This window comes from Toxorhynchites rutilus, chromosome 2 (genome assembly GCF_029784135.1).
Source record: "Toxorhynchites rutilus septentrionalis strain SRP chromosome 2, ASM2978413v1, whole genome shotgun sequence".
Taxonomy (NCBI): domain Eukaryota; kingdom Metazoa; phylum Arthropoda; class Insecta; order Diptera; family Culicidae; genus Toxorhynchites; species Toxorhynchites rutilus.
This window is the reverse complement of record NC_073745.1, coordinates 194,077,072-194,089,277: the sequence shown is the minus strand read 5'-3', so window position 1 is coordinate 194,089,277 and position 12,206 is coordinate 194,077,072. Positions and strand designations below refer to the sequence as shown.

At 38.7% G+C, this 12,206-nt stretch overlaps 1 protein-coding gene across 1 annotated transcript in view; it reads left to right on the top strand.

Annotated features, from left to right (window-relative positions):
* Nucleotides 1-8,972: 8,972 nt before the first annotated feature.
* Nucleotides 8,973-12,206, top strand: part of LOC129766561 (uncharacterized) — a 53,948-nt gene continuing 50,714 nt past the window's right edge. Inside the window, exons 1-2 of the mRNA XM_055767134.1 lie at nt 8,973-9,221; nt 9,286-10,752. Of these exons, the coding sequence (XP_055623109.1) occupies nt 9,112-9,221; nt 9,286-10,752 (1,577 nt within the window). The 5' untranslated portion in view covers nt 8,973-9,111. The remainder of the gene's footprint in view (nt 9,222-9,285; nt 10,753-12,206) is intronic.

Genomic DNA, 12,206 nt, shown 5'->3' with positions numbered 1-12,206 from the left:
GGTGAGCTGACGATAGCCTAGCTTGATGATTCCCCATACAATTGTGTAGCTCAGAACCTTAATGCAATGACGTCAGTAAGACATGTGAGACTTTAAACTACTTCAGTTCATTCGACTCTAACCTTCATTGTGTATCAAAATGCAGATATTTTTTGTTCTTTTCAGAAAAAATATTGAAAAAAAATTATAGGAGGTTGTGTTCAAGACACGACCGCATTGTTGACGTAGAACTAAGATGTAGTTTAATTCAAGTTGCTTGTTTATAACTACGTATAATTTTATAATGCTACGAGAATTTTGAAATAACCATTCAACCAGCTTGGTCACTCTGAAATGTTCTTTTTTGTTGTAGAATCATTTGCCAATTATTGTTTGATGATTCATTCTTGTGCTCGCAGAACAATACATGCTCGAAATAAGCGCAGCAGTCATCCTTAGTGGAGAAAGATTTGCTACTGGCAAGCGAAACCAAATCACATACAACATTTCAGAACGACATTTACTTTCTTGGTGACTCTTGGTGACAGCTTCGAAAAGAGTAGATTAGATGCTTCATTATGGTCAAGATTAGTGCAAATGCAATCCTAGTTGAAAGCAGTTTTGCGACTGGCAGGCGAGCCCAAATAAATTAATAACTTAATATAACTTATTGAATAACTTGGTATTCCCCAAATAATTTTTTGTCATAGTGTCAGTTCAATGCATTGATGACAGAAAACAAACAATGTTAACTGCTTGGAAAAAGGCTGAATATTTGCCTCAGCAGAGATTCATTACCAATACCCTAGCGTAAATATTTCCCTCCCGCTATCTCCTCTCCTTGTTTATATTTATCATTACGATTGCATAATTTGCAACACCAAACAATCATCAATCATAGCCTAAAAAAATTATTCGATTATTATCGTTACAGGGTGAATGCACACGGGAGCAGATACAAATGAGGTTTCAGCGTAGCGAAGATGCTATTTTTACGTACGGGTTATGAAGCACGCACGCACGCATACAAATATCCATATAACGATGGCTTCAACCAACTAAATATACACACACTTATCCCCGTTTTGCGGTCTTCTCAACTGAAGCCTTTTCCGTTAATATGGCCAGTCTAGATTAGCTTAGCTATCATCCTTTGTGGAATGTGTTTTCCTACCGTCATGCGAAACCAAATCACAGACAAAATTCCAGAACATTTATTTTCTTAGTGAGCTGACGATAGCCTAGCTTGATGATTACCCACATAATTGTGCAGCTCAGAACTTTAATGCAATGGCGTCAGTTTCATACAATAATTGCAATGCCAGAGACATCAGCGAATGAGTAATTTGGTCGCGTCCACAGCTCAATTCGAAACGAAAACTTGTGATGACGCGAAACAAGAAAGAACAAGCGATATTCATTGCTTTGAGTACAGAACGATACTGAAAGTTTGCCTTCCTTCCTTGCTTCATTCTTTAAACTTCTTCAGTTCATTCGTATATAACCTTCAAAAAGGTCCTTGGAAAACTTTACTTTATCCATAATATTACTCCTCCACCCCCATTGCCTTGAGAAAGGCATTCGATCCCTCGCCGCCCAGCTCGCCCAGCAACGATGCAGTCGGTGCCCACACAAAGAATGTTTGTTTTTTTGAAAGTTTGCCTCAGCGAGATCCACTGTTTATACTCTAGGAAAATATTCCCCTTCGTTCTTCTTCTTTTCCTTTGTTCACAAAGACTTTATATTTTACGATTTCCCCTTCGTTACCCGTCGATAAGTTGCTCGTTATTTACAGCTCTGTTCGGGAAAGCACACAAATGGACAGAGCAAATGTATGAGGAAATGGGAATGCTTCAAATTTTCATTAATTTAAACCATATACATGGTATTATGTAGTATGATCTCCCTTTCGCCATCCATTGTTCTGATAGTTTCTTCTGTTGCCATTCCAACCTGAAAATTCGTGCCGCTTTCAAATGATTTAATAGCATTGGACATTGTAACAACGTAAGATTCCTCGCATATATTAGTGACAATGATCAATTAAAAAAAAATCAGCTCTTCATGAAGCATCGTGAATTCAGCTTTTTCAGCCTGGAACAAACGATTCTATCTGTTGATCTGGGGCAAAACATACTCCAACAAAAACAACAGAGGTTTTGACTATAATCTTTGAGGGTAGTCAATATTTTGCAATGTCTGATGTCACTTTTATACTAAATGTTGAAATACAAAATAAACTCTGAAAATCGTGAAATGCATCTCTTTACCACCGCCGCTAACAAAAACGGGTGGCCGAATTGTGTAGGATTTTAGGCGGCTTGTGTTCCATAATTTCCTGCTTTACCTCGAATTCGTTAGTTCTTTTTGAGCTATTGGATATATGGGCATATACGTCCCTCTATAAATACTTAAGATAGTCAGGAATTTTCCCACATGCACAACTAGCCAGTGAATGACATGTAGATTTGACGACTACCAGATTTTGGCAATAGATTTTTATCCAGCGCATTACGAAATTCGAAACCCCCATCATCACGATCGCATCGTCCGACGCCAATCTTTTCAGACGGTCCCTGTAAGAAATTCCGTCCTTACTGATAAATCATTGCATTGTAGCTGCTTTTATGATCATCAGCACCAAGCGGTACTGCAATGTAAAAGTCGTCATGCACCTCAATGTTGCTTTATTCAAATGTAAGAAATTTCACGCGTGGAAGAAATCTATACTAATCTGTACTTTTTGACAAAAATCTGTACCATTCCAGATCAATCTGTACGTGTGGCAACACTGGTCCCGTGTACCAGCTGGACTGGGCAAAGACGCTTATAGCGGCGTCAATTCGATGTTTCTGGGTGTTTTTAGCTTTTCTTGGAGACTGGCAATGGCCATTTGCTCTTCCCATCACACCCTAGACAGTGTTCACCCGAACCAGTACAAGCCAGAAAAACGACCTATGTCTATAGATTTTCTGACCGGGAATCGAGCCCGAAGCCCCCATATTGGCGAGCGCCACGCTAACCACTAGGCCATGGGGAGCTTATTTTATTTTATTTAATCCATCTGACATCAAATTGTCTTAATGGACCTACTCAAGTCAGTATCAAACACACGCATTGCGAATGTCAACTTATTCTAAAATAATCATTAAATCTAATCCGTCGCACATTGCTAGCGAGATTAAAGTCAAAGATGTGATAAATCCTATTGAATGTAGCAGACATAAACTCCAACGGATCATGCTGGCCATACAAACTATTCCGGGAATCGATCCTGAGGAAATTACGATGACGTAGGGTTGAAAGCGCGTTTGAACTGTCGTGCAAATAGTTCTCATTTTCCACTGATCGAGTCAGAAGAAAGTTCGCCAAGATACATTGATGTCGGGAGACCGTTTTCATTTCGCTTCGAGTTGACGAACGACCAGAACTGTTTTGGATTCACACGTAGGCTCTCCTCAATACGAATCTTGTATCTGGCATACAAAAATCCATTGTATCTCCTGTACTCATTACTGGCCCGATTGAACTGCAGCTTCGAGTGTTGAGAACGTTGACTGCAGTAGGAACGTAGAGCAGTAGATTGACGACGTTTCAACAAGCATAAACAGTTGTTTGACCATGTCGGTTTACACGGAGGAGACTTCAAAGGAACGTGTGCTGTAATCGCCTGAAGTACAGCGTTGGAAAAGAATCCAACGGTTCTATCGGCATCTTGAATCGTGTCCAGAGTATTCCAGTCGACCACGAGTAATGCTGCACACAAATGCTCAATGCTCAATGCCCGTTTGAAATCGAAACCAGGATCGTTACGTTCTGTTTCGTATGTTACAGCCGTTGGATATGCAACGATTAGCTCAAATGGAGGGTGACGAGGATCAATTCTAGAGGGCGCTTCAATGGATTCGCTAACCTGGTAACCAGGTAGCATAATGTCGTTTACGAGGACAAGATCAAGAGTCCGGTTCTCTGCTTTCTCCAAGCTGTTAACTTGGCCGTGGAAGCAGAAACCATCCAGAAATGAGCAGCTAGCAGCACACGGTCGAGAGCGATCCAGATCAACTGACGCGTAGCCATCCTCGTTAACAGCCCAGTGCACATCACAGAAATTATAATCACCAAACTGTAGTGCAATGTCGTTAGGAGAGAGATTCGAATGAATTGCGCCAATTGAATCGATATGTTTACGAATAACAGAGATGTCATTCTTTCTACTTGATGGAAAATAGAGAACTCCAATACTAACGGTTCTATCAATGGATTCCTGATCCAGAGCTGTTCAAGCGTATCGTCGACCGGTGTTGGATCTATACAGGAGCTGTATCGAGACGAAACAGCAATCAATATTCCACCACCCGTTGATTTCGACTGTTTTGAGCATTGCGATCCGTTCTGTAAACAGAGTAGCCGTTCCCGAAGAGTTGCGACGAATAGATGCAATCATCTAACCAGGTCTCAGTGAACACAACCATGTCGTAATCAGCATCGCTGATAGTCAGGGAAAAAAACATCGATTTTGGTACATAATCCACGGACGTTCGGGTAATAGATGCGAAGGCTACTTCCAGAGGCAGAAGTGACTGACAGGCAGCGAGGAGTATAAGATCGATGATGAATGTTGGTCCACTCGACTGAGTCTGAGTGGTTGTGGGCTCTCTTGGTGCTTTGCAGTGTGCATCCCGGTTGAATGATATACAACGTTGAACGGGAACAGTCTAAATCGTTTTGGTAGTGGATGCGTAGACTATTGGAAGGTACAGAAGCATCAGGACAGTATTGACCTCATGACCTTATGAGTGAGACGAAAGTAACTAAAGAAGTTTGATATTCTTCCAGGAACCAGCATCAGGGCAGAAGTCATCATCGACGGCAGATTTAAGAATAATCTTCATATATAAACATTTCCATCGCACTTCTAGGTGGATTGACACTATTTTCGTAACTCAAATGATCATTCAAGACATTTACATGCTGTCAAATTATCTAGAAATTATTAAGAAATTAATTTCTAAACATCATTCTTATTAGAAAGTAATATTCACTATTTTGACCCATTGACACCCCCTCTGAGGGGTGAGATCGGGTCAACTTTCATTTAATCGCAGTTCAGTGAAAAATTAATATTATTCAACGATCCCCGGAACACTCGTAAGTTCATCATTAGAGAACATATCTACGAAATCAGAATTGCGTTTTGCTGTTCACAATGGTTATTCAACAAAAAGTTCGAAACCCATTCCCATTCTCACCCCTATCGACGCATATTACCCGATCGGTATCAACGTTTGATTTGACCAAAAAGTATGGAACCAGCATTGGTATGATTCAAAGAATCATGGCCAGCAACTTCTTGAAGACATACAACAAGCGGAAGGTGCATAAGAAAACCGCAAAACAACAATCTCGATCCAAACGAGGGCACGAAAACTGTTTAACTTAAATTTGCTTAAATTTACAAAGATGGATACTTGAAAAAAAGATTGCTGCCCCACTATAAAAAGCATCAGTCTCCCCCTCTCTTCTAGCCGGATTTGGCATCTGCACATTACACTAAGCCAGGATTACAGTGGCTCTCAGACAATAACATCCAATTCGTCGAGAAAAACATCAATCCACCAAATTGTCCACAGCATCGACCAATTGAACGTTTTTGGGCGATTGTGAAAAGGATCTTCAAGAAGGAGGGAACAGTTTCCTAAACCATGGAAGAATTCAGAAAAAAATGAACACTAGCATCCAGGAAATGCACAACAGCTACTGTGCAAAATTTGATGAAAGTTCTTTCGTCAAAAGTGCGTTCGTTCTATAGAGCATAATATTTTGACTTATGTTAGCCACAGTATTGTTTCACATTGTACTGATCTTCAATAAACCAAAATAATAATCGCGTTTTATTTACATTCACGAATAGATATTGCTAAACACTTTCCATACAGTCCTTAATAATTTAATATTATAATTTTTGAAATTTATACAAAACTCACACCTTCTTTGGATTGATTTTCAACACTTCACTAGTTCTATGATATCTGAAAAATCTATCACTTAGTTGAGTTTTTTACCAAATAAAAAAAGATCACCAAAAATTCATTTTGTATCGGATATTTTTGAGACTCTCAGGGAATGAAGAAACACATAGTTCCTTTTTTGCAAAGTTGATTTATTCAACCTTTTCTCCAAAACTAAATGCCCACACCTTGGACTTAACGCTACCCATCGTATCCTGTGCAACACTTGCGCCATTCTTCTTACACACTTTCACTCACTCTTTCCTAAAATTCTAGTCGTTTTTGAAGAACTTCCTTGTTTTCCGGAGCTTGCTCTTTATAATAGCCCAGAATTTTGCTATTTTCTTCGTTGTCTTCGTACCACTCCATCACCGGTTTCGTGTAATGACACGATGCCATATCCGGTCAAAATAGAGTCTCACCTTCATGGGACCAGAGGAGAGGCAGGAGGCGTTTCTGGAGACATTCTTATTTATACAGTGGTAGACATTCGTTTAGTCGCACCCTATTTTTCCTCAATATTTTTAAAAATAAGTCAATTCTTTGTACAGTTTTGTTCATAAAAGACTATTATTGTTCATTTTCATTGAATTCATTTTAAAAAAAAGTATAAATTCACTTTTTGTTTTCTAAGTAATTCAAATATAAATAAAATGGAATCAGGGTGGACATTCGTTTAGCCGCATCCTAAAATTTTAATAAAAGAAAATTTGTACGGCAAATTTCGAGTTCAATCGGTAGCTAATATTTAGTATGTCCACCTCCATTTCGGATCACTTTGAAAATTCGATTTGGCATCGAGTCAGACAGCTTTTAAAGTGTTGTCCACCTCCATTTCGGATCACTTTGAAAATTCGATTTGGCATCGAGTCAGACAGCTTTTAAAGTGTTGCCATATTGATGATAGCCCAACATTCTTGAATTACTGCCTTGAGACTGGAAATGTTGTCAAATTGTCATCCGTTTGCATAGACCATCTCGGCCAAGATTCTCCATAGGTTCTCTATGGGATTGCAATCGACTGCCAGCAGGTCATTCAAGAAGCGGAATGTCCTTCTCGGCAAACCATGCCTTCGATTGCTTGAAAACGTGGATCTATGCATAATCCTGCTGAAAAAACGACATCCTCGGTAGCGTTATTCTCAATATGGCCAACCAAAACGTCCTGCAGTAATTGAAGATACTTTTCGGAGTTCATTCGGGTGAAAATGAAACAAATGGGAAGCTTGCTGTGATAGGAAACGGAAAATTTTATATCCATGTATTGCCGGGCGAAAATGAGATAGTTCTGCTTATGGGTGGCGGTCAGTTTCGGTTTCTTCCACATGATGTTTGGTGACTCATTCAAGATGTGCGCAATATGCCTTTTCGTTACAGGAACAACCGATTCTGCCTTAATGTATGAGCAGGATATCGTTTCCTGGTTACTTCGTGTCTTATTCGACCTTTAAGACGCAAAGTAACTTTGGTGTTCCCATTTGATGGTCGTTTTATCCCATATGTCTGGCACTATTTAAAGAAATTCCTTACTACTTTCTTAGATCGACCAATTTTTGTTACGATCGAGCGATTAGAAAACTTTTGATCACTGATTTTTTTTTTCTTTATTATTTTCCGCCCTTCTTCCGTCAATAGAATACCTTTCGCCAATCCTTTAAATTCTACGTAACTCACTAATCTGACCAACTTCTTACTTTGTACATCTAATACTTATCTTGTAAATTGAACATTCCCAAGTATTTTTTTCAAAAAACACATTTTTATGCCCTGCGGCTAAACGTATGTCTCGGGAATAAACGACGTTTGAATGTTTCTATCCACCGATGACGCCTCGTGTGTGTGTGATTGTGACGCAAGTCCTTTCAATAAAATTGACTTAAATATACTACCACTACAGCAAATAAGTATCCCGATAAAAAGAACATTTCTAGTTGTTTTGTAAGTGTTTCAAGTTTTTTTCAAGTGCGGCTAGACGAATGTCTACCACTGTATATTTAACCATCGTTGGTGCCTGTCGTTATGTACGGCTTGCTGAATTTTCCACACCCACAGACCGACTGCCACTTGGAAGTCATCTCGATAATGCAATCAGTTCACTCTAAACTAGATTTACCCTGAATTTCATCAATTTTAATTCATGCAATAAAAAGTTACACACAAAAGAAAGTGTTGCAATTTTTTCAAGTACAATCTTTACGACGCTAGTCATTCGCCCTTAGGAGCATTACGTGTATATTTTATATCAGTTTAAATTTACGACGGGATAAAGACAACGATATCGTCTAGATGAGTTAATCTGTTTTCTGATTCTGGAAATCATTTTAATTCTTCCAGTACCGTTCTCAGCTTTTGAAAATTCAAAATATTTGGCATTTATTTATCGTGTCTTACAATAATTGTATCCTATATCATCTGTTTATCCATGCGGTAATTTATAAACGTAGACTTCTACCGACATGCAAAATTTTAAGTTTTTGTCACGTCCTACAAATGCATTTCGAAAATATATCTCCATCCATCAGATTCGACATGAAGCACTCGAAGCTCCCATCAAGATTCGTATAAGTCATGGAGCTATAACCATTTACCACACGCATCATCGTATGATTGACTTTATTGATTAGTTAAATACAAAAAGGTGAAAGAAAAACTGAACGTAACCTCCTCGACCATTATTGACAAAGTCATGAAACTCTACCGAAACATGAAAACATACATAATATGTATAATTAGCAGACAATGGCGATGACTTCGGCAATGACCAAAGGTTCAACTATTTTGAAACGCTTAACCGTATAGTAAGCCACATTGTAAAATCAAAAGCATCCCGCCACCGTACGATTTGCTATCAAAGATAATAAGGGAGAGCGAGATAGAGACAAAAACAAACAAACCGATCGTAATCACACCTAAAACTATCGAGTCATCGTTAACAGCACAACTGTAAACTGGCAGACAGCGCACGTGTTTCGAAAATCTGTCTAAAAGCGATAAGATCTGTCAACGTAATAAAGTGGTACTTCGGATCGGACGTTGAACGAGAATAAAATCAGCTCCGAATAAGATATGCGATTCACTTCACCGTATAGTTCTGATTGACGGGAAAGGCTTTCCGGGTGCAATCATGAAGAACTGTATTATTTTAGCTTTGCAAGTGATCTGCATAACGCATCTATCGTTTGGCGCCAACATACTTGTCCTGTCTGGTGTACCATCGCCAAGTCACTCTATCTGGTAAATCTAAATCATTTTTACACTAATCTACTAACTAATGAATTTTGAATATATTTTCATGTAGGCTTCGACCGCTGACGAAAGCTTTAGCGGCAAAAGGACACAATGTCACAGTTATAAGTCCGGACGTAGAAAAACTTCGACTGCCAAATTATACTTACATCCACCTGGAGAATCTATACAGTTCAATATATAATACCAGTTTTCGTGACACTTTGAACTTTTTCGAAATGGCGGAAAGAGGAACCCTGCATATAGTGAATTTGATAGACGAATTCGGGATACGGTGTTGCGAAATTTCCGTTGAGTCGAAAGGATTCAAACAGCTGTTGGATTACCCCAAGGATTTCAAATTCGATCTTTTTATGAGTGATATCATGAATGGACCTTGTCTCGCTTCGTTGCTCCTGCATAGATTTGGAAATCCACCCTACATTCCGATGACTCCCTATAACGCTCCATCGACGACAGCACCTCTGATCGGATCGTATGTTTATCCGGCAGCCATCCCGAATCATTCGTTCGATGCTCCGCTCAAAATGACCTTGTGGGAAAGAACTAAAAATTTCATTTTCGAGATGTATGATGAAATAGTGAAAGACTACTATCTATATCCAGAGGCAGACGCTATTATAAGGCGAATCTTTCCGGGAGCTCCCAGCGCGAAAACGCTGCAGAACACCATCAAATTACTTTTCATTAATACCAATCCGCTCATTCAGTATAAGGAACCCATGTTGCCGAATGTGATTCCAGTGGGAGGAATGCAGATACGAAAAGGAAAAGCTCTGCCAGATGATTTATCCAAGATTGTGAACAAAGCTGCAAAAGGATTCGTTCTCTTCTCACTCGGAACGAACGCCAGGAGTGATTTGCTTGGTCCGGAACGTGTGCGCTCCATACTAACAGCGATGAGAAATCTTCCTGAGTACACATTTTTGTGGAAATTTGAATCCGATGAATCAAAGCTCCCAATGCCAATTCCGAAGAATGTTTACATCAGAGCATGGATGCCTCAAAACGATTTGCTGGCTCACCCAAACATCATGCTGTTCATTACTCACAGCGGACTTTTGAGTACCCAGGAAACGATATGGAATGGGGTGCCAGTTATAGGCGTTCCACTATTCGCCGATCAGTTCCGAAACATTAACTATTGCACCTCCATTGGGGTCGGAAAAAGGCTTTCAATACAAACATTGACTGCCGAAGAACTGAGCGAGACAATCAAAGAAGTAATTACCAACCCGGATTATAGCAACAAAATGAAACGACTGTCGCAGCTAGTCCGAGACCAACCGGAATCTCCGCTCGAGCGCGCCGTCTGGTGGACGGAATGGGTATTGCGCAATCCGGATGTTGACATGCTGGAATTCAATGCTGCGAATTTCCATTGGTTCAAGAAGTATGGTTACGATGTGATGACACTGCTTCTTTCTGTAGTACTGATGTTAGTCTATGTTGTATTTAGGATATCGAAATATCTCATATATCATAGTAGTGGAATCGTTTTCAAACATAAAAAGGAATAATTTGAACATTTATGTTTACAAAATAAATGTTTAGATAACTTATAATGTTTTTTTTGTCCACAATTAATTGATTTCAAATGAAGATAGAACGACACTTCTTCCCAAATAACCCCATAAACAGTAATTCAGAGACATCAAATCACATGAATGGGCGATAAAAGTCATACTTCCCTTTCGCCAATTCAAACCAACAAAGACCAACAAACTTTGACTGCAGCAAATCGACTACACGAAACGTATTCCATTTTTATTGCACCATTTTTATCTTGTAATCCCAAAACTTAAAGACGACCTTCAATCGAATACGACTTCATTAATAATAAATATGCGTCGCTGTCGGGTACTTCCGTGTATCCTGATTTGCTAACCAGTTGTTTAATGAGTAACATCCGTATTCATTATTTTTCGCCAATCATTTTTCTGGAAGTCTAGTTTTAGACGGCTGATCGACATCTTGCTGATCGATAAAACCTGTATGATCAATTTACAACAATCGAAAGTGAACTTAGTCTATTTGTGTATTCTCTATCATATCCGAAGCTTTCGCGAATCAGATTTTTTTTATTATTTTCATCTGTACCAGAGGGGTCAAAAATCTATCTCGTCTGTACTTTTTCTTCCAAAAATCTGTACCATCGAAAATATTCGTTTAAGGGGGTATTCTAGTCTAGAAATCTGAAAAAATCGAAATTTTTTTTTTACCATATTTCTGTAGTTTAGGCATTCAAGAATATACTCTAGAAAGGACTTATCGAAAATCCTATTATTTACCTAGTTAGAGCCATCTTAGTGATGTGGTATCTAACCTGTTACGGCCATCACAATGAACTTCAAACGCGTTTCTCTCGGAACTAGTTTTTTTCTAACTGGCGTACACGATATCTCAAGTTCTACTGAACCGATTTATGTCAAATTTATATGAAAATAATCTGCATACATCTCTCTATCGCATGAACCAATAAAAAATTATAACTTTTTAATTTTACTATTTTTAAAAAATCGGTAAACGCAAAAAAAAACGTTTTAAACAGCATTTTTGTTTTCAAACGGCCGCCATTTTGTTAAAACCCATGTGTTTGACTTGTCCGAGGTTCATGCCATAGCGACATCTTTACTGATTCAGAATCTGTTCGATTTTTTTGTTTCAGATAACCAGAAGGACTGGAATCGTGTACGCCATGGCACAACTTTTTTTTGAACACCCTCACTTCACCAGCATGTAACTATTCTAATTATGAATATTTTTTTTCCGTCCTATTTTTGTTTTATTGTTGAAAGATAGATAAACGAATAATGATATAATGGATAGTAAAAATATTCTTTGTTTTATTTTTACGGAGTTTGAAAAAACGTCCGAAATTCGTGTCTCTACACTAGAATACCCCCTTAAGGAATTTTTGACGTAGAACTACGTCTTTCATTAAGGGTGACAAATCAGAAAACATGTCACGTT